At 38.8% G+C, this 27,282-nt stretch overlaps 1 protein-coding gene across 3 annotated transcripts in view; it reads left to right on the plus strand.

The window, feature by feature from the left end:
- Tango6 (transport and golgi organization 6 homolog) overlaps window positions 1-27,282 on the plus strand; it is a 184,262-nt gene continuing 156,980 nt past the window's right edge. For 2 of the 3 annotated variants that reach the window (XM_027933280.2, XM_071604246.1), the window contains exons 1-7: window positions 1-153; window positions 7,814-8,451; window positions 9,990-10,106; window positions 12,734-12,875; window positions 16,114-16,250; window positions 17,906-18,068; window positions 23,225-23,307. In XM_027933280.2, coding sequence (XP_027789081.2) covers window positions 57-153; window positions 7,814-8,451; window positions 9,990-10,106; window positions 12,734-12,875; window positions 16,114-16,250; window positions 17,906-18,068; window positions 23,225-23,307 — 1,377 coding nt within the window. In that variant the 5' untranslated portion in view covers window positions 1-56. The remainder of the gene's footprint in view (window positions 154-7,813; window positions 8,452-9,989; window positions 10,107-12,733; window positions 12,876-16,113; window positions 16,251-17,905; window positions 18,069-23,224; window positions 23,308-27,282) is intronic. The other variant, XM_071604245.1, reaches the window with a different exon arrangement.

The raw sequence follows: 27,282 nt of genomic DNA on the forward strand, positions 1-27,282 counted from the left end.
GCGCTGTTCCACCAGGGCGCTTGAGCAGCGCGCAGGCGTCATATTCCGCTCCAGTCATGGCGGCCCCGGGACCGGCGGTAGGCAGCGGGGCTGTGGAGACGTCCGGTCTGGACCAGATTCTGGAAGGGTTGAAATTGCTGTTGAGCCCGGGAGGTGAGAAGACGCATCTCGACACCGGGCTGGGCCCGGAACTCTTAGGGCCGCCACTTTTCCAGCGCTGCCTTGCTCCCTCAGCGTGCGCCCCTCAGGCTTTCTCGGGACCCTGCGCTGAGGGGATTTGGGCATATGTCCAGGCTCTTTTCAAACTTGGGGAGACTGAGGCTCAAGGAGGGCATGGGAGCTGTCCAAGACTGTTACTAGCAACATCTTTTGAGAGCTTCTCCGCGCCAGGCACTTTTAAGTGCCCGGGGTCCATTATTTCATTCTGCACCTCTCAGGGGCGGGCGCTGAGGAAACAGCCTCAGAGGGATTCAGGCGCCCAGAGGTGGCATGTGAGGTCCTAATCGCTTGAGGGCCCGGGGCCTGGTGTGGACGCTAGAGATTTGTACAGAATGCCATGGAGTCCCGAAATGGGAAGCGGTGAAGTTTGAGGGGTTTTGGGGAGAGTAAACAGGTTTCCAATTTGGTAGGAGGGATTTACAGTCACGTTGAATCTTCTGTGCTGAGTTAACAAGATCTTCCCAATTTAGAATCTGGAGATACCTTGGCAAGAGTTGAGCCTCGCACTCTTTTACCACTGAGGACAGGTGGTGGCGTTTGGAAGTCATTAAGTAACCCCAAATTCATGGGGTCCAGCGGGGCGCTGTGGCGCACGCCTGTCATTCCTGTCATCCCAGCGATTTGGGAGTCTGAGGCAGGAAGATCAATTTATAGAGATCCTCTCTCTCTCTCTCTCTCTCTCTCACTCACTCTCAATCAAATTAGAAGACTATCTCATCGATTTTTTAGTTTTAGGTGGACACAATATATATATATATATATATATATATATATATATATATATATATATATATATATATATATATTATATTTTTTAGTTGTAGATAGGCACAACATCTTTATTTATTTTTATGTGGTGCCGAGGACCGGACCCAGTACCTCACACTTGCATGGCAAGTGCTCCACCACTGAGCCCCAGCCCCACGATATCTTTATTTTACATTTATGTGGTGCTGAGGATCGAACCCAGTGCCTCGAGCATGCTAGGCGATCGCTCTACCACTGAGCCACAACCCCAGCCCTATCTCATCCTCTTCTTGGACCAAGTCAGATTATTGAATATGAAACCCCTGGTACTGTCTGGAGCTTTGGAACTTTGGGAAAGGACTTAAGAAATAGAACCCTGGTAGGAGGGCACTGTGGCACAGGTGATTTCAACTGAGGCAAAGGGATGGAAAATATAAGTCCAGCCTGGGCAAGTTAGCCTGAACTTGTCTCAAAGTTAAATTTTTAAAAAGGATGGGTGGGTAGCCGGTCGGGGTAGTGTAGGCCTGTAATCCCAGTGGGCCTGGGAGGCCAAAGCAGCAGGGTTGCAAGTTCAAAGCCATCCTCAGCAACAGCGGGGCGCTGGGCAACTCAGTGAGATCCTGTTTCTAAGTAAAATAAATACAAAAAAGGGCTGGGGATGTGGCTTAGTGATTGAGGGCCCCTCAGTTCAATCCTTAGTATTCCCCTCACCCCAAAAAAGGATGGGGGTGTAACTCAGAGGTAGAACACTTTTCTAGTATGTGCCTAGGCTCTGGGTTCAATTCACAGTATCACTCACACAAAAAATGAATAAAAGCAGCAATAGAGCCCTGCTCATAATTGAAATATATATAGTGGGGGAAAGGATTTTAGGATTAGTAAGGTAAAGGCACATGAAAGTCCATAAGATGATGTTCTCAGTCACAATATTTTTAAAGATGATGATGATGATGATGATGTGTGTGTGTGTGTGTGTGTATTTATTTTGGTTATAGATGGACAAAAAACCTTATTTATTTATTGTGTGGTGCTGAGGTCTCACACATGCTAGGCAAACACTCTACCACTGAGCCACAACCCCAATCCCTCAGTCACAGTATTTGACCTAAAATTGCAACAGCTGCAAACATTAACACTATGCTAATGGGAGCAGGATGAGGTGCCATATACCTGTAATCCCAGCTATTTGGGAGTCTGAGGCAGGAGGCACAAGTTCACAGTCAGCCCCAGCAATTTGGTGAGGCCCTAAACAATTTAGGGAGACTTTATCTCAAAATAAAAAATAAAAAGGGCTGGGGTTATAGCTCAGTGGTTAAATGCCCCTGGGTTCAATCCCTGGTCATAACAACAACCATACTAATGGTAACTGAAAAGAAGTTATTAATAATAGTAAATGAGTGCTAAGTGCCACTCTCCATAGTATGCTGTTTATGTATATATCATTTAATCTTCACAACAGTCCCATCATAGAGGTATTACTTGTGCTGTATATTTATTTATTTATTTTTTTAAAGAGAGAGAGAGAGAATTTTTTTAATATTTATTTTTTAGTTCTCGGCGGACACAACATCTTTGTTTGTATGTGGTGCTGAGGATCGAACCCGGGCCGCACGCATGCCAGGCGAGCGCGCTACCACTTGAGCCACATCCCCAGCCCTGTGCTCTATATTTATAAATGAAGGAACCAAGGCTCAGGTACATTGGAAATTGCCCAACGTAAAACTAAGAAGTGGCAGAGCTAAGATTTGAATTTAGGTTTCTTCCACTAAAAACATGGTAAACATACTACATTGCCCCCCAAGTTAGAGTCAAACTGCAAAATATACTTTAATTTGCTAAAGGAGAGGTCACTTGTTTAGCAACTGTAGTTATATTCAATACCATTGAGAAGAAGGTTAGATAAGCAGAAACTTGGAAGTAGTCATCTATCACAAAACACATATAACTTCATTTACAGAAGGCCCTTCTAATCTCTAAGGCTATGTGGTGAAGTTATATATGCATATTCATTTGACTTATTCCTATTTGAAAAAGAATAAGTGATGTGGTAAGATCATATTATTTTGTATATATAATCTATTATATGTTGTGTAAACCTGCCTTCTGTTCTCTTTCATTTAATATTTTGTACTGGGATTGAACCCAGGGTCTTGTGCATGCTAAGCACATGGTCTACCACTGAGCTGTTGTTTTCTTTTTTTTTTAATCAGTTTTTGGTGGGCACAACATCTTTATTTTATTTTTATGTGGTGCCAAGGATGGAACCCAGTGTCCCATGCATGCCAGGAGAGTGCGTTACCGCTTGAGCCACATCCTCAGCCCTGAGCTGTTTTTTTTCTTATCCTATTAGCTGCTAAGGGAATTTAGAAGTACCTGTACATAATAAGAATGGCCCTGATGAACATAGGGTCTTGAGGAGATAGGAAGAAAGTATTGTTTGAAATTATATACAACTGAATTAAACATTTTTGATCTGTCTACCTATTTTGATCACTATCTTTGAAGTAATATTTACAAGGAGTCAATTTATATTCTTTCCTCAGTGCTTTTGGAATACAAAAATAGGAGCTGGGGTTGTGGCTCAGTGGTGGAGCGCTTGCCTAGCATGTGTGAGGTACTGGTTTTGAGCCTCAGCACCACATAATAAATAAATAAATACATAAAGATAGTGTGTGTGTGTGTGTGTGTGTGTGTGTGTGTATATATATATATATATATATATATATATATATATATATATATATATAAACACAGTGTGCTGTCTGCATCATGTCTATTTGGGGAGATTTCCAACACGGCAGGATAACAAGTGGTCAATGGGTGGCATATGTAACAACAACTGAATGGAGAAGTTATGTGTGGGTGAGACTTAAGAATCATAGAAGAAAGAGGAATTGAGGCTGGATTCCAATTAGACGAAAAGAAGGAAAACATCCAACAAGGTTTTACTTTTGACCTTCAAAAGTTCTGTTACTTTAAGCATTTTCTATTACCGTGTCTTTCGTGTGTGTGTGTGTGTGTGTGTGTGTGTGTGTGAGAGAGAGAGAGAGAGAGAGAGAGAGAGAGAGAATGTTTGTATTTGTAGTACTGGGGTTTAAACCCAGGGATGCCTTACCACTGAGCTACATCCCAGTCTTTAATTTTTTATATTTTTTTTTTATAATTTTGATATAGGGTCTTGCCAGATTGCCCAGGCTGGCCTTGAACTTGTGATCCTTAGCACTCAGCCTTCCAAGTTACTGGGATTAAAGGTGTACCCAGTTTAGTGTATTTTATCAACCATGGAACAAATAAGGATATCTCCACCTCCATTGTTATGAATTGTATTAAGCAGAATTTGAAGACTGTTAATATTAGTGAAATTTAGTTTATAAAAAGTAAGGCCAAACCTGGAGTGGTGGTATAGGCCTGTAATCCCAGTGACTAAGAAGGCTGAGATAGAAGGAATGAAAGTTCAAGGCCAGCCTCAGCAACTTAGTGAGACTCTGTCTCAAAATAAAAAATTAAAAGGGGTGGGGATGTGTGGCTCAATGGTAGAGTGCCCTGAGTTTAATCCCTAGTATCTATCGATTGTTGGTGAATTAAAAAAAAAAAAATGTTGAGGGCTTCAAAGAGCTTTTATGTGGTATATATGTGTCAACGTTTACTGCACTAAAAATTAATTTTTAATTAAGAAACACCTTTAAAAGATTTATTTAAAAGTAACAATAAACCCTTTACATATTAACACAATGAATTTGGGGGTGGGGTGGTGAGCCACATCCCCAGCCCTATTTTGTATTTTATTTAGAGATAGGGTCTCACTGAGTTGTGTAGCGCCTTGCTGAGGCTGGCTTTGAACTTTCAACTCTCCTGCCTTAGCCTCCCAAACTGCTGGGATTGTAGTACTGGGGATTAAACCTAGGGATGCATTACCACTGAGCTACATCCCAACTCAATAATGACATTTTAAATGAAAAATGACTAGAGGGAAGAGCATCATTGTTTTGTTTTGTTTTAATATTTGATGTGTGGCTTATTAGAAGATTTTTTTTTTTTTTAAAGATTGAATCCTCAGCCTTACATGTGCTAGGCAAACACTCTACCTCGAAGCTACATCCCCAGCCTACAGCTGTGTGTGTGTGTGTGTGTGTGTGTGTGGTGTGTGTGTGTGTGTGAGAGAGAGAGAGAGAGAGAGAGAGAGATATGCTGGGGATTGAACTCAGGGTCTTGTTCATGGAGACAAGTGCTTCATCATCAGGCTCCAACCCCCACCCTTTAAAAAAAAATTTAATTTTGAGATAATCTCTCTAAATTGCCCAGTCTGATCTTGAACTTGCCATCTTCCTGTCTCAACCTCCCAAGTAGCTGGAATTACAGGGGTATGCTGGCACAGCTGGATTTTTAAAAATATGTGCTTTTTAGTTATAGGTGGACACAATATCTTTATTTTATTTTTATGTGGTGCTGAGGATTGAACCCAGTGCCTTGCACATGCTAGGTGAGTGCTCTACCTCTGAGCCAAAACCCCAGCCCCTGGCACTGCTAGATTTTTATGTCTGCTCCATTCAGTCGATCCTGATTGTTTTGGTTGAAGTAAGTGACAGATCCCTGAGACTCACATAGCTATGTAGTTGAAAAAAAGGGAGGGATTTCAATCACATTTTCAGATAGTTGTTTATATTTTTCCTGTATAATATACTAAAACTCAACAAGATGTTTTCTTACCAGTATAGACTCTGAACTCATATTAATGAGCTTTTCATCCTTTGTGAAATCATAAGAAAATGAGAGTAGAATGGCAAATAATGTCATAACAAGATAGTTTTTTTTTTTTTTTTTTTTGTGGTGCTGGGAATTGATCCCAGGCCTTTACACATGCAGGTGTTGTACCGCTGAGCCATACCCCCAGCCCTTTATGAAATAGTTTTGACTTTGAAGACCCCCTGAGGGAATTTTTGGAACCCTCTCAAACCCACACTGAGAACCACTGCTTTAAGGGAGTGCTTCCATTTATTTTCAAGGACCATAGATTTCATTTTCATCACCAGTAGAGGGCAGAAAAGACTACTTTATTAAGAGGCTCTTGGATCATACTTAAGTAAGAGCTTTTGTTTCAAATCACCTTCTTTGTGTCCCATGTTTGGGTTCAAAGATCTTATAAAGTTACAGGAAGTCATATAGAGATAGGTTAGTGATTTAATGTTTAGTGGCAAGAAGCCATGAGAGCATCCATTTCCTTTTTGGGTATATATGAACTAAAGGAATCAGATTTTTTTAAAAAATATATTTATTTTTTAGTTGTACACAATATCATCTTTATTTTATTTATTTTTATGTGGTGCTGAGGATCGAACCCAGGCCTTGCACATGCTAGGCGAGCGCTCTACCACTGAGCCACAACCCCAGCCCAAGGAATCAGATTTTTAAAAAAATTTTTTTTGAGTTGTAGTTGGACACAATGCCTTTATTTTATTTGTTTATTTTTATGTGGTGCTGAGGTTTGAACCCAATGCCTCACATGTGCTAGGCAAGTACTCTACCACTGAACCATAACCTCAGCCCAAGGAATCAGATTTTAAAACTAGTGGATTAGAACACTAACTCTGGACAGCTCTAGAGAAATATTCTTACTATTCTGGTTCTCATTATTTTGAAAGGACAATGGTAATTGGGATGTAGCTCTGTGGTAGAGTGCTTGCCTAACATGCACTAGGTTTGATCTCCAGCACTGTAAAGAAAAAAAAAATGTAAGAACAATGTTGTTTTATTTATTTATTAGGCACTGGGGATTGAACCCAAGGGTGTTTTACTTCTGAGCCACATTCCAGTCCTTTTAATTTTTATTTTGAGATAGGGTCTTAGCTAAGTTGCTGAGGCTGGCCTTGAACTTGCTATCCTCCTGCCTCAGTCTCCTGAGTTGCTGAGATTATAGGTGTGTGCTGTCCCACACAACTAGATTTTATTTTTTACATCATCTTTAAGTCTGTAGAAAATATGAGCAGGAAGTAGAGAGAGTTCTCATATTCCTTTCTCCACCCCAATCCTAATTTCCCCTATTATTAACATTAGTGTGGTATGTGTATTATAATTGATTAACATATCTTGATATATTTTTATTAACTAAAATCCATAATTTGCTTTAGAGTTCTCAGTTGGTAGTATACAGTTCTATGAACTTGAACAAATATATAATGTCTGTATATACTATTATAATACTGTACGTAATTATTTTGTGTGTGTGTGTGTGTGTTTGGTACTGGGTATTGGACTCAGAGGGGGATTGAAACCAGAGGTGCTTTATCGCTGAGTGAGCTACATCCCCAGTTCTTTTTATTTCTTCTTTTTTTTTTTTCTACTGGGGATTGAACTCAGGGGTACTCAACCACTGAACCACATCCCCAGTCCTATTTTTGTATTTTATTTAGAGACAAGGTCTCACTGAGTTGCTTAGTGCCTCGCAGTTGCTGATGCTGGCTTTGAACTCACAATTCTCCTGTCTCAGCCTCCTAAGCCGCTGGGATTACAGGCGTGTACCACTGTGGCCTGCATCTTTTTATTTCATTTTTGAGACAGGGTCTTGCTGAGTTGCTGAGGCTGATCTCAAATTTATGATCTTCCTGCCTCAGCCTCCTGAATCATTGGAATTATGGGTATGTGCCATCACACGAAGGCAAAATTATTTTTAAGAATGGTTTCACCTCCCTAAAAATCCATGCTCCATCTGTTTTTTTGTTTTGTTTTGTTTTGTTTTCTTACTTCCAGTCTTCTGGGTAGGGTGGCAAGGCATTCCACACAGAAGGAAGTATAATTTATTTTCCCTGCATATAACATATAATCTCCTTTTTTTTTTTTTTAATTTCAAAAGGATCAGGCTCAAGTTCCTTACAGATTACAAAACATGATATCTTATTGGCTACTTTAAAATCTAATCTGTCTGCCTTGGAGGATAAACTTCTGAAGGATCCTCAGTGGAAGAAATTGAAACTACTAAGAGATGAAATTGTTAATAAGGCAGAATGGCCACAAAACTCTGTGGACATCACTTGGAGTTTTACTTCTCAAGCCTTGTTGTTGCTGTTGTGCTTGAAGGAAACCATGATCCGCCTTGCAGCTGCCTTCAATCCAGGTAAACCCAACCCTAGGACTCCAGAAGTCGCTCCTGCCCTAAGCCCTGATACACTTAGTATCTCACAACAGAAGATGGTCCAGTCCATTTTACAATTTGTAGTCATTTGGGGTGTCTGTCCCTATCTGATGCCTGGTGTTGGAGTTCCTTTGAGATATAGGACTGAGTTTGGTGCCATTGTTCAAGACGTCGTGCGTTTGGATGTTGCTCCCCATGCAACCCGGAGACTGTATACCAGCTGCAAGGCCCTCCTCAGTGTTGGGCAGCACAAATCTCTTGGGAGCTTGATTTTCTGTCGCCACTTTGGGGATATCGCAGCAGGTCTGTGCCAGCTGGGATTCTGCCCAACCAAAAAACCACTAACACCCATGGAAGAGGTAAACATACATTGAGAGATGGAGAGAGAGAGAATATGTGTGTTTGTGTCTGGTTGTTACAAAAGATAACTCTTAGTTCTTTGAAACGGGCCCATTGAAAGATCTGGAGTTCCTATTGAATGCTAAAGGATAGACAATGGGTAAATGCATCTTTTTTGGGGGGGCAGGGGGTTGAAGGGCTTCATTTGTCAACATAGGAATTAGTCAGAAACTGTTAAGATATAAATGAAGCAGGGGTCAGGGTGGCCTATATTCTGGTGATCCTTAGCTGCCACAGCCAGGTTGCTCCATGCCCTCACTTCTCTTTCATGTGCTTGTGTCACCCTCATACTTGTTCCTTTCCTGTTTATTCACTTTTTTCTGTGTTTATAATCATTTGCCGAAAAGCCACTATTATCCAAGAAGTGGCCCAAAATTATGAGCTCACTTAATGCTTCAACAGAGCCCTGTGCTCTTTATTTTAAGGCAGTGCATCTCGACAGTTCTAGCAGTGCCTACAGCCTGCATTTCCCTGAGATGGAGCACCTGGGTCAACAGATCTGTGTGCTATTTCTGAGGCTAAGCAATGTTGCAGGAGTCTTAGGCAGGAGACAGAAAAGAAAAGGGAAACCAAAAACCAAGTAGGAAAGGGGATAAGAATTGACAGAGGGGCAACCTGGTGAATGTACATTGTAAAGCTGGAAAAAGTTCCACCAATAGCTGCTGCTCTGAGTAGCCCTCACATCGTAGTGTACTACATGTAATAGGCAAGACCTTGACTGTTTCACTGTGAGTGCTAATTACCAAAGGGAGACTATACTGTTGGGACTCAGATGTGCCCCAGAATAGAACCTCTATTTACTGTCCAAGTTCTGAATGAGTGAAAACACTAGCTAACAAAATAAGAGAGATGAAAAGTAAAAAATATTACCTCTGGGCTGGGTATATATCTCAGTAGTAGAGTGGTTGCTTAGTATGCCTAATGTTTGTCTAACATCCCTGGGTTTAATCCCCAGTACAGAAAGAAAGGAAAGAAAGAGAGAAGATTCCAGAAAAACATCACCTCTGTTGCTTATAAAGACAGTTGGAGGAGATAACTTATGATGGAGACATTTCCTAATGATACACTCCAGAATTAGACATATTTACTATTTACCAGTTTCAGCAGTGCTGGAAAACTACATTGCCTTCTGCCCTATGGCAGGGGGATTTGCCCCTGCTCAGCAAGACTGAGCAGAACAGAATGTGAACTCACTCTCACAAGATAGAAGAGGAGTGAGCTGAACAGTGCATATCAAAACTGGCTAGTGATCGAATGTATTCAGTAGTCACCAGTAAGATAAGCCATATCTGTTGCCTAGAAGGGGAGTGACTGGGGATGGAGAGAGGGCCAGGAGTGTTTTTGTAGACAGCTTCCTCCATGTGGAAGGAAGTCAAGAGGGGACAGAAGTCTTCCTTTCTCTCCATTCATAACAACCTTTGTTTGGTGTTGTAAAATATTATCTTGTATTTCCTGCCTGGTTTGTATTCCTCTAAAGTTGAGACCATATTTTTTGTAGGTTTTAACTGAAGAGGAAAGGACTGTATCCAGGGGGGCCTTGAGAGACCTCTTGGATCAAGTGTATCAACCATTGGCTGTCCGTGAATTACTTATCCTCCAGGGAGGACCTCCCCAGGTATTTTCCTGGGTGAACTGTTAATGTGTGGTGTGCTATGTTCTCTTAGAAGATTAGATAATTTTAGTTACCTATTTAATGATCTTTTTTTTGTGTGTGTGGTGCTGGGGATTGTACATAGGAGGCAAGCACACTATCAACTGAGCTATATCCCCAGCCCTTCATTGTTTTTTTTTTTTAAGATCGTCAAATGGTATTTATAAAACTCAGTGACAGATGGGCATGGTGGTACACATTTGTGATCCCAGTGACTCAGGAGGCTGAGGGAGGAAGATCACAAGTTTGAAATCAGCCTCAGCAATTTAGTGAGACTCTCAGCAATGTAGCAAGATCCTGTCTCAAAATAAAAAATCTGGGGATATAGCTCAGTGGTAAATTACCCTAGCTTCAATCTCTAGTACAATAAAACAAAACAAAACTAAAAGACATTGACCTTCAGAATAATATAAAATGCCTTTTCATTAGTGGAATCATGGATACTTTCCCAAGAATATTATGATCACTTTTTTAAGGCTATGGCAGTTTTTTTTTTTTTAATATTTATTTTTTAGTTGTAGGTGGACACACAATCTTTATTTTATTTTTATGTAGTGCTGAGGATCAAACCTAGGGCCTCGCAAGTACTAGGTGGGCACTCTACCACTAAGCCACAACCCCAGCCCAGGCTATGGCAATTTTATGTAAAATATATTTTATTCATTCTGAAACTAGATCCTTTTTTTTTTAAACTAAAATTTAACTGTTTACAATGTATTCTTTTGGTAGAAGTATTTGGACATCTTATTCTTTGAATGGAGTTTTAGAAGTTAAGAAATTAAAACTAGAGCAATTATTGTTTCTATTTTTAACTCCTTTGTTTAAAACACAGACTAGTATCCGGGTGTGGAGGCAAGTGTGGAGGTGCATACCTGCAATCCCAGCAGCTGGGGGAGGCTGGTCACAAATTCAAGGCCAGTCTCAACAACTTTGTGAGGTCCTAAGCAATTTAGTGAGACCCTGACTAAAAGTTAAAAATGTACTAGTATATAACTAGGCATAAGATAGTTTCTTTCTTGTTTTTTAACTAATTTATCTGAAATGATTTAATTTGCTTTTAGTACCTAAATTTTAGTTTTGAAACTAGTTACATAAAGAGTGAAGAACCAAAGAAGCAGCTTGTAGGTAAGAACAACAGTCAACTGACCGTGTATCTCCAGTGACCCCATCTCATCCCTATAATGTTTTGGTAGCCTTCCACTGGGCCTCTGTGCCTCACGTACTGTTTCTGTGAATGAGTTCACAGTTTGCCAGATTAAACTAAACATGTTATAAGAACATCGTGAAAAGCAGAGGCCCTGGGATTAGGCACACTGGAATTCAACCCCAGCATGCAGGTGTATGAATTTGTAAACCTTTCCATTCCTTCTTAAGTCCCTTTTGAGATTTTGTGGGAGATACTTAATATACTGCCTAGCACATCACAGCCCTCTTAATAAATGGTAGTTATTAATCCTCGTTAAATAAAAGAGAGGACAAGCTAGTTATAATTTTTTTTTTACATCCCAAGACTAGGATTAAATATTTCTGTTACTAATTTTTTTTTAAATTTTAATATTTATTTAATTTATTTATTTTTTTTCGGCTGACACAACATCTTTGTATGTGGTGCTGAGGATCGAACCAGGCCGCACGCATGCCAGGCGAGCACGCTATCGCTTGAGTCACATCCCCAACCCCTTCTGTCACTAATTTTGATGTTTATATAGTTAAGTGCAATTGTTGTCAGCAATATGGTTAACATTCTAGTCCAAAATGAAGAACACCAAGTCTGTTTTGTTCATGATGGCTCCACAGATCTTTTGAAAAGAGCCCTTGAAGAAATACAGCTTTTTCTAGAAACTGCTGGGTCATGGGAATCAGAGTATTCAAGATCATGGAGGCAAGGTCTGGCATGTTCCCTCACTATTGTAAACTGCCCTCTTAATGGCAAATAACATTCATAAGAATCTTCTTTGGAAGTTAGAGTTGATTGGAAGGACTACATTTAGAGATTGGTCATATTAATTTTGTATTCCCAAATTCTACGTACTAAACATTGATGTGTTTGTCATTTTCTGGGTTTGAAATTTCATTAATATATAAATCACTGTATTTCTACTTTCTTAAAATTAATGCCGACCTGGTGACAGTAGCACATGCCTATAATCCCAGCGAATCAGGAGGCTGAGACAGGAAGATCATAAGTTTGAGGCCAGCCTCAGCAACTTAGCAGAATCCTGACTCAAAAATAAAAAATAAAAGAAAGACTGGGGATATAACTCAGTGGTAAAGTGCTCCTGGGTTCAATACCCAGTCCCAAAAAAGAAAATAAAAGTAATGCTAAAGGTTTTTGTAAAGGAGAGACTTGGTATTTTGTTTTATTTTAAGGAAAAAAATATTTTTTAAGTGCTGGGATTAAATGTAGGGCCTTGTACTTGCTAAGTACATGGTCTACCACTGAGCTTTATCCCTAGCCCCAAATGTTTTTGTTTGTCAAATCTGTACAGTACACTGTTGTCAGTATGACCCAGTACCTTTGAAAAAAGCGTCTATATACTATATCTGTTTCATTGATATTCACGATTCATATCTTCCTTTCCTTTTATCAGTCCTGCACAGATGTGAAGACACAGCTTAGATGTCGGGCCCCAGCTTGGCTTCGGCGTCTGTGTGGGCAGCTGCTCTCAGAAAGGTTAATGAGACCCAGTGGTGTTCAGGCAGTAGTCCGGGGCATTTTGGAAGGAGCAGGCGGTAAGAAATAGCATGTTTCTCTTTCTTTGCTATCCATTTCCTTTTGAGTCAGATTTGAGGTGAATCACTGGCCTCTAGTCTTTGCCTTTAAAATCTGACTGAGGGTTGGAGGTGTAGTGTAGTGGGGAGCATTTGCCTAATATGTATGAAGCCCTGGGTTTGAACCCCCAGCACTGCAAAAAAAGAAAAGAAGTATTAGACTTTATCCAAGAGCATGCAGATTGGAGAGCTGCTACAAGAAAATTAGAACCCTGTATTTCCGAACTTTTTCCTTCTACTGGTGCATGTATGTATTGCTGTTATCTAGTAATATCTTGTTTTTTTCTCATATGTGACATTTTTGGTACTCTTCACTTTTTGTTTGTTTGTTTGTTTTGCAGTACTGGGGACTGAACTCAGGACCTCATGAATGCCAGGCAAGCCCTCTGCCATTGAGCTACATCCCCAGCTCTTTTTTTTTTTTTTTTTTAATTTTGAGATGGGGTCTTGCTGAATTAATAAGGTTAGCCCTGAACCTGTGATGTTCCTGTCTCACCCTCCTGAGTAGCTGGGATTATAGGCGAGGGCTACTGTGCCTGGCACTTTTCACTTATCTATGCAAATCCAAATTTCCTTCTGCCTAAACTTCCTTTGACATTTCTTAGGTCTACTGGCAGTAAATTCTTTCAGCTTTTATTTTGTCTGAAAAAGTCTTTACTTCACTTTATGTTTTTTAAAACATCTTTTTAGTTGTTGATAGACCTTTATTTTATTTATTTATATACAGTGCTGAGAATCGAACCCAGTGCCTCACACATGCCAGGCAAGTGTGCTACACCTGAGCTCCAGCCCCAGACCTCACCTTATTTTTGAAAGATATTTTGCTGGGTACAAAATTCTGGGTTTACTTTTTTTTTTTTTTTTTTAATACTTCAAGGATGTCCCTGAGTTGTCTTCTGGTTTGTATGACTCCTGTTGAGAATTCTGCTGTCATTCTCTTTTATGTGTGTGTATGTGTGTGCTGGAGATTAAACCCAGGAGTATTTTACCAGTGATCTATATCCATGGTCTTTTTTTGTTTTTTATTTTGAGATAGGGTCTTGCTAAGTTGCTGAGTCAGGCGTCAAATTTTCAACCCTCCTGCCTCAGCCTCCTGAGTCTCTGGGATTACAGGAGTGTGTTACCACACCTGGCTTACTAAGCATGTTTTTAAGGTTTGGTCATGTTGTATCATGAATCAGTCATTTATTCCTTTATTTGTTTGTTTTTTGGTGGTGCTGGGAGTTGAATTAAGGATGCTGTACCACTGAGTCACATCACCAGCCCTTTTTATTTTTTGTTTTTGTTTTTTTGTGGTGCTAGGGATTGAACCCTTGTGCATGAGAGGCAAATACTCTACCAACTGAGCTATATCCCTAGCCCTCTTTTTATTTTTCATTTTGATACAGAATCTTGCTAAATTGCCAAGACTAGCCTATAACTTGCAATCCTCCTATCTCAGCCTCTGAGTCACTGGGATTACAGGTGTGCACCACTCTGCCAGCTTTGTCCTTTATTAATTTTTTATGACTGAATGATATTCCATTGTGTTGATAATGCCTGGTAAATTTTTTTCTTTTTTTTTTTTTTTGTGGCGGGGGTACTAGGGATTTAATCCAGGGGCACTTAGCCACTGAGCTACATTCCCAGCCTTTTTTTTTTTTTAATTTTGAGACAGACTCTTGCTGAGTTGCTTAGGACCTTGCTTAATTGCTGAAGCTGGCCTCAAATTTGTGATCCTCATGTCTCAGGCTCCCTAGTTGTTGGGATTGCAGGCATGTACCTGGCTTGACTGATAATTTTTGACTTGATGCTGTGTGTTTTTACTTTACGTTGTTAGGTGCTAGATTTTGTTGTATACCTTTGTTGGGTTTTATTCAGCGATACATTGAAGTGTGTTGGGATCTTTTTGATCCCTTTGTCCTGGCCTTTTTTTTTTTTCCTTTTTTTTTTTTGGTGGTGCTGGGGTTTGAACCCAGGGCCTTATAAGTGCTAGGCCAGTGCTCTAACCCTGAGGCACGTCCTCAGCTTGTGATCCTGGCTTTTCAACATTGTTAGTGTGATTCTAGAGCAAATTTTCAGTTTAAGGTAATTTGACTTCATTACTAAGGCAATAAAACCTTCCTAGGACTCTATTTGATATCCTGTGTATTAGGAGGTCTTTCTATGCTGGTAAGTGGAAACACAAATTTTTCTTACCCATTTATGAACTTGAGAACTATCACATTTACTTCTTTCTGTTAGTGCTTTCCTTGGCCTTGGGGTATTTTCCTCACCTACATATGCAAATCAAAGACTTGATAGAGGAGCCCTCTGACTATGTTTCTTTGACCCAGTGAACAGTTCATTTGGGCTACCCTTTATGGGCTAGGGCTGAAAATTCTCCCCAAGTAGTGAGAATAATTATCAGGTTTGCCTAGTTTGCTTCTCTTCTCTCAGTGATCAGTGTCCTGGGCTGCCTGTAGTTCAGTTTCTAAAAACCACTGTTTATATATTTTTCCAGTATTATAATTGCTTAAGAATGGCTATAGTTTAAGTAAGTTTAAATGAAATACATATTCAGAGATAAACACTTGAGAAGCTAGTATTCACATCACATGAATAATATTAGTACAGTGATTCAATGCTATTTTTTTTCCTCTGACTTTTCCAGAAGGAAAGTACAGCTGGGCATAGTGGAGCATGCTTGCAATTCTAACTGCCTAGGAGGCTGAGGCAAGAGGATTGCAAATTGGAGGCCAGCCTCTGCAATTTAGTGGGACCCTGTCTGAAAAAATAAAATAGGCCGGGGATGTAGTTCAGTGGTGGTAAGAGTGCCACTGGGTTCAATCCTTAGTACCACCAAAAAAGAAGGAAGGGAGAGAAGGAGAAAGGAAAGAAAGAAAAGTACAGAGGGGCAGATTATCTTGCAGAAGAAATAAACAATTTCTTTTTTTTGTTACTGGGGATTGAACCCAGGGGTACTTAAACACTGAGCCATATCCCCATCCCTTTTTATTTTTTATTTTGAGACAGGGTCTGAGTTGCTTAGGGCCTCCCTAAGTTGCTGGCTTTCAACTTGAGATCCTCCTGCCTCAGCCTCCTGAGTCTCTGGGAGAAATAAACAATTTCTAATAGAGAAAAGAAACACTCTTTATCCTAAATTTAATGCAGATTTGTCACATAGAACCTTACATAGGAAATTGCTGTGAATGTTTGACATCTCTCTCCATTGTGACAGCTGGAGCAGCTGGCGGAAGTGATGCTGAGGCAACAGCTGCTGACTGGAAGAAGTGTGACTTGATTGCAAAGATTCTGGCCGCATGTCCCCAGCAGTCTCTTTCACCAGAGAGTTACTACAGGAACATCTGTCCCCAGGTGAAGTGTCTTGTTTCTTTTGACCATTCCAGGACTATCTGCTTATTTACAGAAAAAAGGACACTTTTTTTTTTAAATACCAGGGCTTGAACCCAGTGGCACTTAATCACTGAGCCACATCCTAGCCCTTTTTATTGATTGATTGATTGATTGATTGGGTACCAGGGATTGAACTCAGGGCACTCAACCACTGAGTTACATCCCCAGCCCTGTTTTATATTTTATTTAGAGACAGGGTCTCACTCAGTTGTTTAACACCTTGCTTTTGCTGAGGCTAGCTTTGAACTTGTGATTCTCCTGCCTTAGCCTCCAGAGCCGCTAGGATTATAAGCATGTGCCACAGTGCCTGGCTTATGTTTTATTTTGAGATAGGGTCTCTCTAAGCTGATTAGAGCCTCACTAAGTTGCTAAGGCTGGCTTTGATTTTTGATCCTCCTGCCTCAGTCTCCTGAGTTGCTGGGATTATAGGCGTGCGCCATTGCACCTGGCTAGAAAAAGGACTTTTAATGTTCCTCTGAAATTGAAGTAAGAGTATTATAATATTTAAGTTTTTTGTTAAGTTATGGAACTTCTCAAAAAAGTAAATAAAAACCTGTGGAAGAGAATGACCTAATTTTTTAGATTTAAGAATTCCTGGGGGGCTGGGGATGTGGCTCAAGCGGTAGCGCGCTCGCCTGGCATGCGTGCAGCCCAGGTTCGATCCTCAGCACCACATACAAACAAAGATGTTGTGTCCGCCGATAACTAAAAAAAAAAAATTAAAAAAAAAGAATTCCTGGGGCTGGGGTTGTAGCTCATCGGTAGAGCACTCCCCTCTTATGTGTGAGACCCTGGGTTCGATCTTCAGCACCACATAAAAATAAATAAACAAAACAAAATAAAGATACTGTGCCCATATATAACTTAAAAAAAAAAAAAGAACTCCTTACCAGGGCCAAAGACATAGCTCACTGGTCAAGAACTTGCCTAGCTTGTATGAAGCCCTGGGTTTGATCCCCAGCACCCCCAAAACCAAACAAACACACCATTATTAAATAACTAGCTCAAATTGCTCTCAGAGCTAGAACCTGAAATAGTTTCATTATCCTTTTTTTCTTTCTCCTGGTGGTACTGGGGATCTAATCTAAGTAGAATGCCACTGAGCTACATCCCCAGCCCTTTTTATTATATTTTATTTTTCAGATACATAGATTTATGAAAGCAGATACACATTCAAGGAAGAATGTGGGCTATCTCAAAGGAGAGATTTTTTGGGAATAAAGTAAGAAGAACATATTTAAGAGAGAATGCAAGGCATTTCCAAAGGGAGAGAGCTGTTTTTTTATTTTGAAACAGTGTCTTATTAATTTGTTGAGTTTCCCCTAAAACTTGGAATCCTCTTTCCTCAGCTTCCTGAATTGCTGGGATAACAGTCCTGTGGCACTCCACCCAGAAGTGAATCTACATTTTATAAATTTGAAAAACTTATTAATAAACACCCAATCTTTTCAGCGCTTACACCCTTTGGTAGTGGATTGTTAAAGCCATTCTGTTAAGTCAGTGTTATCACTGCAACTTTCTTTTTTGGCTAAAGAAATAAATGTTTTTTTCCTCTTAATTACTGTCATGTTCCTTGCAAAGACCCTGATATTTGCTTTATGTGATTTTTCTTGTAGATTTTGGATTTATTTCATTTTCAAGATAAATTGACAGTACAGCAATTTCAAAGAGTCTCTACCACTACCTTTATAACTATGTCGAGAGAACAGCCACAACTGGCAGCAAAGTATTTGCTTCAGCCAATGTTAGCTCCTCTTCATCGATGTTTGAATACAGCAGGTAAAGGAGAATGTCTGGTGGTTAGGTGTCTCTCTAAAAGGCCTTCTTCAGGCTGGGGATGTGGCTCAAGTGGTAGCGCGCTCGCCTGGCATGAGTGGGGCGCTGGGTTCAATCCTCAGCACCACATAAATGTAAAATAAAGAGGTTGTGGGCTGGGGTTGTGGCTCAGTGGTGGAGTGCTCACCTAGCATGCACAAGGCACCAGGTTCGATCCTCAGCACCATATAAATGTAAAATAAAGATATTGTGTTCACCTAAAGCTTAAGAATAAATATTAAAAAAAAAAAAGAGGTTGTGTCCACCGAAAACTAAAAAAGGCCTTCTTCAGTGGTTCAGACTTAAGTGATTTAGTTTTCCTTTTTTTTCCCTACAACTTTTTATTTTGAAAAATTCACAAAACTTCTAAAAAGTACATTGAACCACTCATATGCTTCACCAACTGTTCACATTTTGTTCGCATTTGCTTCCTTCCTCTTTACACATGAATATAGTTTCTCTCAAAACTAATTTGAGAATTAGTTGTAGACATCATGACATACCCCCATAAATACTTAAGCATGTGTCTCTAAAGAAAAGTGTCAGTGTCTTTCATGACCACAATACTTGATGCCACTCAGGAAATTTAACACTGATAATACTATCAGTATTTTGTCCTGGACCTTGTTTATTTATTCAAGGAATATTTATTTGTGCCAAGCCTTCTTTGTGTGTTAAATTATATTTGCAACACCAGCTACATATTTTGTACATTCAATCTGTTGGTAACAATAGGGACTAGATAAGAATATAACTGATCTTGTAGAGGAAAGAGACCATGGTATGGGAGGTGGGGGGTGGTGGGAAATGCTGGGAAGTGATATTGGCCAAGTTATATTGTTATATTGTGTGCATGTGTGAATACGTAACAACAAATCCCATCAGTATGTACCATACAATGCACCAATTAAAAAATGAGGGGACAAAAAGAAAAAAGAATATGACTGGTCTTACATAGTTTTATCATTGCCATTGGAGAAATAGTCTATAGAATAAGGTTTCTTAATTTTGTATTTCATTTTGTTATTACATTGTTAGGACTATGTGGTAATTATGATGGATGCCATATATTGGTTCCACTTGTTATTTTTGTTTTTAATTTTAATTGGTTTGACAACAGAATGCATTAAAATTCATATTACACATATAGAGCACAATTTTTCATATCTCTGGTTGTACACAAAGTAGTCACATCCTTCGTGTCTTCATACATGTACTTAGAGTAATGATGACCATCTCATTCCACCGTCTTTCCTACCCCTATGCTCCCTCCTTTCCCCTCCCTCCCCTTTTCCCCTTTGCCCTATCTAGAGTTCATTGAATCCCCCCTGTCCCCTACCCCCTGCAGCATATAATGGATCAGCATCCTTAAGTCAGAGAAATCATTCAGCATTTGGCTTTTTGGAATTGGCTAATTTCACTTAGCATTATATTCTCCAGTTTCATCCATTTACCTGCAAATGTCATGATTTTATTCTCTTTTAATGTAGAATAATATTCTATTGTGTATATATACCACATTTTTTTTATCCATTCATCTACTGAAGGGCATCTAGGTTGGTTCTACAGTTTAGCTATTATGAATTGTGCTGCTATAAACATTGATGTGGCTGTATCCCTGTAGTATGCTGTTTTTATGGTTCCATTTTCATCAGTTCTAATTTTTTTTACATAAAAAAAATTGGGGGGACTGGGGTTGTGGCTCAGTGGTAGAGCGCTTGCCTAGCACGTGCGAGGTGCTGGGTTCGATCCTCAGCACCACATAAAAATAAAAACAAATAAAAATAAAGGTATTGTGTCCAACTACAACTAAAAAAATAATTTTAAAAAAATTGGAGGGCCTGGAGTTGTGGCTCAGTGGTAGAGCACTTGCCTGGCATGTGTGAGGCCCTGGGTTCAATTCTCAGCACCACATATAAATAAATAAAATAAAAGATCCATTGAAAACTAAAAAAAGATTTTAAAAAATTGGGCGGGGGGGCTGGAGATGAACTTTAGTGTAGAGCACTTACTATGCATGTTTGAGGCCCTGGGTTCAATCCCCAGCACTGTAATTAGCAAACATCTTCTATTTTGGAAATCTTTTTTCGCCTTTTAACTATTTTGATATCCAGATGCATTTCACAATTGCTGTTCATCTGAAAGCAATCACGATGTTGTCTTTGCCTACATGAGCATCAATGCTTGTAGAATGGATGTCAGTGATTTGGAAAAAAAATTGTGAAGATAGTAGTAAAATGGAGGATTCAGGATTTATTCATTCATTCATTCAGTACTAGGGATTGAACCCAGGGGCACTCTACCACTGAGCTATACTCCTAGCCCTTTTTTAATTTTTATTGTGAGACAGGGTCTTGCTAAGTTGTAAAGGCTGGCCTTGAATTTATGATTCTCCTGCCTCAGCCTCTTGAAACACTGGATTTACAGCCATGAACCACTGTACCTGGCTCAAATGTTTTAAAATAGAGCCAGGCCTGGTGGAACCTTCCTTAGTCCCAGCAACTCCAGAGACTGAGGCAGGAGGATTGCAAGTTCAAGGAAAGCCTCTTCAATTTAGTGAGACCCTGTCTCAAAATAAAAACTGAAAAAGGGCTTGGGGTGTGGCTCAGTGGTAGACTGCCCCTGGGTTCAATCCCTAGTTCCAAAAAAAAAAGCTGTTTAAAGGGAAATCTTTGAACACATAATTAGAGTGATTGTATAATAAACTCCTGTGTGCCTGTCACTTGTATACAACTATTCAACTCTCTGCCATTTTCACTTCATTTAATCCCCAATTTTTCATTCAATAAATTTTAAAATTAAAATTATGATATGAAATAATAAGTTAACTGACAGTTTTTCTTTCTTAGTGATACATAAAATAGCAATGCATATTTATAAACAGCAGCATAGATTCCATGAAATGTTATATATGAATAATATATTGTACAATGATAAGCATGTTGATTTTCAGATCTTAGCTGTTAATTAGTTAGCCATCTTTCTTTCTTTTTTTCTTTTACATTTTGTTTATTTTTTTTCACAGTTTTATTAGTGTATTAGAGTTGTACATAATGTTGGGATTTGTTGTTACATATTCATACATGCATACAATATAACAACATAATTTTGCCAATATCACTTCTCAGCATTTCCTCCCTCATTCCCCACCTCTCATCTTCTTGTCTCTTTCCTCTACTGATCTCCCTTTGATTTTCATTTTATTATTTTTTAATTTTTATTTTTAGTTTAATGTATTTTAATAGAAAACAGGAACAGCATAGAAGACAGACAACATTAAAAACGTACTTGGGTCAACATACCTTATATATAATCAGAGATATGATAAATTATTGTATAATGGTGTATTAAGAATCGTAATGCAAAATAAATAAATAAATAGGAAAAAAAAACTTACTCGGGACTGGGGTTGTGGCTCAGCGGTAGAGCACTTGCCTAGCACGTGCGAGACACTGGGTTTGAGCCTCAGCACCACATAAAAATAAGTAAAATAAAGGTATTGTGTCCAACTACAACTAAAAAAAAAAAAGTTATAAAAAACCCATGTATTTGCATGTAGGACAACTCCGTTAGAAAAGTATAGTGAGTGGATGGGATCTACTGTATGATAAAAATGCTACAAACACCATTTAGTTGCCGCCAATCAGAAATTTACTTGTTGAAAAAAATTCAAATGCCAGCATTGTCCAGAAAAATTTAACAGTTTTATTTATAATTGTTATAAACTTGAACTGCTGAAACTTTGTTCACTGACATTTTAACTTGCCTAATGTTTTTATAGTAAAAATTTATAGTAAAATTTATATTAAAAATTTATAGTAAAACTTCACACACAAATGAAAATGGAAAAACGGCCAGTACCTGATTTCTGTCCCCTCTTTTTCCACTCACAGTCATATACTTAAGTACCTTTTGACCCCATGGGAAAAAAATATCTATCGTTCAGAACTACCAATAACAAGAAGAAGAGAAAAAAATTTTTTGAGAATGAAATGTTTCCTTCCATAGTGAACTCTTTTTTTTTTTTGGTACTGGAATTGAACTCAGGGGCACTCGACCACTGAGACACATCCCCAGACCTATTTTGTATTTTATTTAGAGACAGGGTCTCACTGTTGCTTAGTACCTCACCCTTGCTGAGGCTGGGTTTGAACTTGCGATCCTCCTGCCTCAGCCTCCCAAGCTGCACCACCATTCCTGGCTCATCATGTGAATTCTCCAGTACATTCTCCACATATTCAGCGTGTTGGTTGGATGTCTTTTCTCATAATTGTTACACGTTTGGCTTGGATAGTGCACAGGGTTGGTCTCTTCAAAAAGACCCAGATAGGCCTCACCTGCCTCCTGCAAAGCACCAATAGCTGCGCTCTGGAAGCGCAAATCTGTTTTGAAGTCCTGAGCAATTTCTTGCACCAGACGCTGGAAGGGGAGCTTGCTTATCAGAAGTTCAGTGGACTTACTGCAATTATTTCTGTAATCGCAGTGCAGCGGCTGTTGTGAACACAATTGCACCCTTTAATTTTCTATGGGATCCCTAACCCTCCTACCTTTCTTTTCCTTTTTCCTCTGTAGCTTCTGCATATAAGAGAAAACACATGACCCTTCACCTTCTGAGTTTGACTTATTTCTCTTAACATAAATGGTCTCCAGTCCCATACATTTTCCTGCAAATGACATAATTCATTTTTCTTTATGACCGAATAAAACTCCATCTTTTTGTACATCACATTTTTTTTATCCATTCTTCCATTGATGGACACCTAGGCTGATAGTTTGACTGTTTTTAATTGTGCTGCTATATATATGGGTATGCATGTACCCTTATAGTATGATGATTTTAATTCTTTTTTTGTGTGTGTGGTGTTGGGGATTGAACCCACGACCTTGTGCATGTAAGGCAAGCACTCTACCAGCTGCTAAGCTATATCCCCAGCCCAGTGATTTTAATTCTTTAGGATAAATACTGAGGAGTAGTATAGCTGGGTCATGTGGTGATTAGTGGTTGTACTAATTTACAGTTTCTCCAACAGTGTAAAAGTGTGAACATCTTTGTAGTAAAACTATCTCCTATTAGTGCTTCAGTGAGGCACTGAGTGTGGATAATTTTGTTTGTTTTCTAGAGGTTCCAGAGAATGATATAGTACCAGGAACCATTTTGGTGTCAGAAGAAGAACTTAGTAGATGTATTGAAGATGTGTTTAAGGTTGGTAATTCAAGTCACTAATATTTTTAGCTTGTATTTTTACTTATTCTTTTATTTTTATTTTATTTATTTACTTATTTTTGTGGTGGTACTGGGAATTGAACCCAGGGGACCTCATGCTCACCAGGCAAGTGTTCTACCACTAAGCTGTATTCCCAGCTCTTAAATAATTTTGCCTTTATTTTATTTTACTTTTTGTACCAGGAATTGAACCCAGAGGTACTTAACCACTAGGCTACATTCCAGCCCTTTATATTTTTTATTTTGAGACAGGGAATCACTAAGTTGGTTAGGGCCTTGCAAAGTTGTTGAGGCCAACTTTGAATTTGTGATCCTTCTGCCTCAGTCTCTGGAGCCACTGGGATTATAGGTGTGTACCACGGCACCTGGCAATTTTGCCTTTTATTACATACTTTAAGAATTGGAGTGACTAGCAGGGTGTGGTGGCACACACCTGTAATCCCAGCAATTCACGAGGCTGAGGCAGGAGGGTTGCAAATTCAAGGCCAGCCTAAGCAATTTAGTGAGACCCTATTTCAAAAATAAAAAAATAAAGCTGAGCACAGTGGTGCACTCCTGTAATCCCAGGTGCTTGGGAGCCTGAGGCAGGAGGATCATGAGTTCAAAGCCAGCCTCAGCAACTTTGTGAGGCACTTAGCAACTCAGCAAGGCTTTTTCTCTAAATAAAATACAAAATAGGGCTGAGGATGTGTCTTAGTGGTTGAGTGCCCCTGAGTTCAATTCCCAGTACCTCGCGCACCCCCCCCCCCAAAAAAAATATGTCTTGATGAAAAGGACAGAAGCATTTTTCAGCACCATAGGTTTCCTAAAAGTATGATAATATTGAATCTACTTTATAATTTTTGATAGTAATCTATCATAGAGAAGTAGTTCTATATAAATGAATCCTGAAAATGACTACCTAAATATATAACAAAAATGAAAAATATATAAATTGTATGTTTGCTATGATTGCAGCCTTATAAATATATATGAGAGATATTTTCAGACAAAAACAAAATGCATGGTGTTAGGGCCAGATGGAGTTGGGATAAATATTCTTCTTTAAAGTTTATTTCAATAAATTTATAATATTTTACTTTTGAAAATATTTACAACTTTCAAAATTTTATTCCAAGTTAAAAAGTACAGTTGCTTTGGAAAATAGTTTGGCATTTCCTCAAAAAGTTGAACACAGAGTTATCATATGACCCAGCAATTCCACTCTTAGGTATATACCCAAAGAAAATGAAATATGTTCACACAAAAACCTGTATGTGAATGTTCATAGCAGCATTATTATGAAAACTAAAATGTGGACACAACTCACGTGTCTGTCACCTAATAAATGGATAAACATATGCGCTATGTCAGTGCAGTAGAACAGCTCTCAGTCATGAACAGAAATGAAGTATGTATATGTACTTGAACATGGGTGAATGTTAAAAAATTATGTGAAGTAAAAAAGCCAGACACAGAAAATCACATATTATATATAATTCCATTTGTATGAAATGTCCAGATAGGCTAATTCACATAGAAATAAAATAGATTAGTGATTGCTAGACACTTAGGATAGAGATGAGGAATTGGGAGTGACTGCTAATGAATACAGTGATATTTTCTTTTCTTTTCTCTCTCTCTCTCTTTTTTTTTTGGTAATACTAGAGATTGAACCCAGAGGCACTTAGCTATATTCCCAATCCTTTTTTATTTTTTATTTTATTTATTTTTTTATTTTGAGACAGGGTCTTTCTAAATTTTCCTGGCTGGTTTGGAACTTGAGATCTGAGCATGGTAGCACATACCTGTCATTCTAGCTACTTGGGAGGCTGAGGCAGGATGATTGCATGTTGAAGGCCAGCCTTGGCAACTTAGTAAGACCTCATCTTAAAATAAAAATAAAAAGGACTAGGGATGTAGTTCAGGGGTAGAGCATTTTCTTATGATGCCTGAGGCCCTGGGTTTGATCTCCAGTACCACCAAATGACTCCTAAAAAGATTGGTCTTATGTTCTGTTCTAAATATGGGTAGGAAAGGATTTTGAGATTATAGAAAGACAAGAAATTACACAGAGTAGTCTAGAAAGCAAATGCTCTGAATTAGAGAATAAAGCCACACTAACTTTCAGAAATATCTTATTCATTTACATCCCATCTGAGGAACATTAGGATGGAAAGCTGATGACTTGAAAAGTGCTGTTGGGGCAAGGGTAGGACAAATTGTGACTAAACTTTGGTGCAAACCCCTCATAGTATTCCTTAGAAGCCAATAAACTGCCTTTCCAGGAAAAAGAAAGCAAAACAGAATTTCTTCCTTATGAAGAAATTAGCCTCTAAAAAAAAAAGAGAGAGAGAGAGAGATTTGGAAATAAATGCTGCCATTTATCCTTTTTGTTCCCTAAAGCAGGGAACCCCTCCTAGCTCAATGAACATTTTGGTGCATTTAAAGCCTCCTAGAGAGGCAAGCAGATCATTAGTCTGCTGTAGATACTGGATTAGATACTAGAAATTGGTATTGTGAAACCAGGAGGGTGTAGAGGGTAATTATTCTTTCTACAAGGTTTTGGCAGCCCAGCTACAGTTGGAAAACAGAGGGAATGTGTATATTGGAGGGAAATAGTAAATATTGTGTAAACTTTAGCAATAAGAGATGTGTTATCTTCGTTAACTTTCTGCTAATACTAAATTATAGAGTACTGCTCAAAGGCAGGAAATAAGGAGAACATCTGCTATGGGTTCATTGATTCAGTCTCTCAGTGGGAAATGAGGGTATTTAGTCTGAGAGATGTTTTGGGGAACATTTCCTGCTCTGTTTTTCTTCTTGTTGATACTTATTGAGATAAAAATTCACAAAACATATATTCCACCCATTTCAAGCATGCAGTTCATTTTTTAAATATATTCATAGGATTGTACAATCATCACTACAATCAAATTTTAGAATATTTTTGTCCTCCCTAAAATAAACCCCATATCCTTTAACTGTCATTCTCTACTCTGTCTACACTGCTCTAGCCATAGGTAATCGCTAATGTACTGTTTTGTCTCTATCGCTTTGCCTGTTTCATGCATCTCATGCATAAGGAATCTTAACAGTCTGCATTCTTAGCATGGTATTTTTGAGGTTCATCCATATTGCAGCATTCCTTCTTTTTTCCTTATTGTGTTTATTGTATGGGTATACCATATTTTCTTTATCCAGTCCTCTGTTGATGGACTATTTGGGTTTTTACAAATAATACTGCTGAAAACATTTGTGTACCAGTAATTTTGTGTATGTGTATTTATTTATTCATTCTTCTGTTGATAGATTTTGAATTGTTTCTACCATTTAGCCCTTATGAATAATACTGCTATAAATATTGATGTACAGTGTAGTATATGTATATTCTTATTTCTCTCTAGGTACACATACACTTCCCTAGGTGTGGACTTGCTAGATCATGTGGTGATCCTGTTTACCTTTTGAGGACTTGCCGAACTGGTTGCCCAAGTAGGGGCAACATTTTACATTCTTACTAGCAATCTATTCAGGCTCTAAGTCCACATCCTGGCCAATTCTTGTTATTACCTATCTTTTTGCATAATCCTCCTAATTGGTAAAAAGTAGCATCTTACTATGGCTTTTATTTATATTTCCCTAATGGCTAATTATATTTAATAGTTTTTCATATGCTTATTGGTTATTTGCATGTTTGGAGAAATGTCTATTAGGATCCATTGTTCTCCCCCCTACCCAGTCCCCCACCCCATTCCTTTGGTATGGGATTGAACCCAGGGGTGCTTTGTCCCTGAGCTACATCCTCAGTCCCCCTTTGTTTTTAATTTTTTTAATGTTTATTTAGTTGTAGATGAACACACAGTATATTTATTTATTTTTATGTGGTGCTAAGTACCTTACACATAGGAGGCAAGCACTTTACCACTGAGCTATAGCCTCAGCTCCTTTTCTTTTTGAGACAGGGTCTTGCTA

This window comes from Marmota flaviventris, chromosome 18, assembly GCF_047511675.1.
Source record: "Marmota flaviventris isolate mMarFla1 chromosome 18, mMarFla1.hap1, whole genome shotgun sequence".
Lineage (NCBI taxonomy): Eukaryota > Metazoa > Chordata > Mammalia > Rodentia > Sciuridae > Marmota > Marmota flaviventris.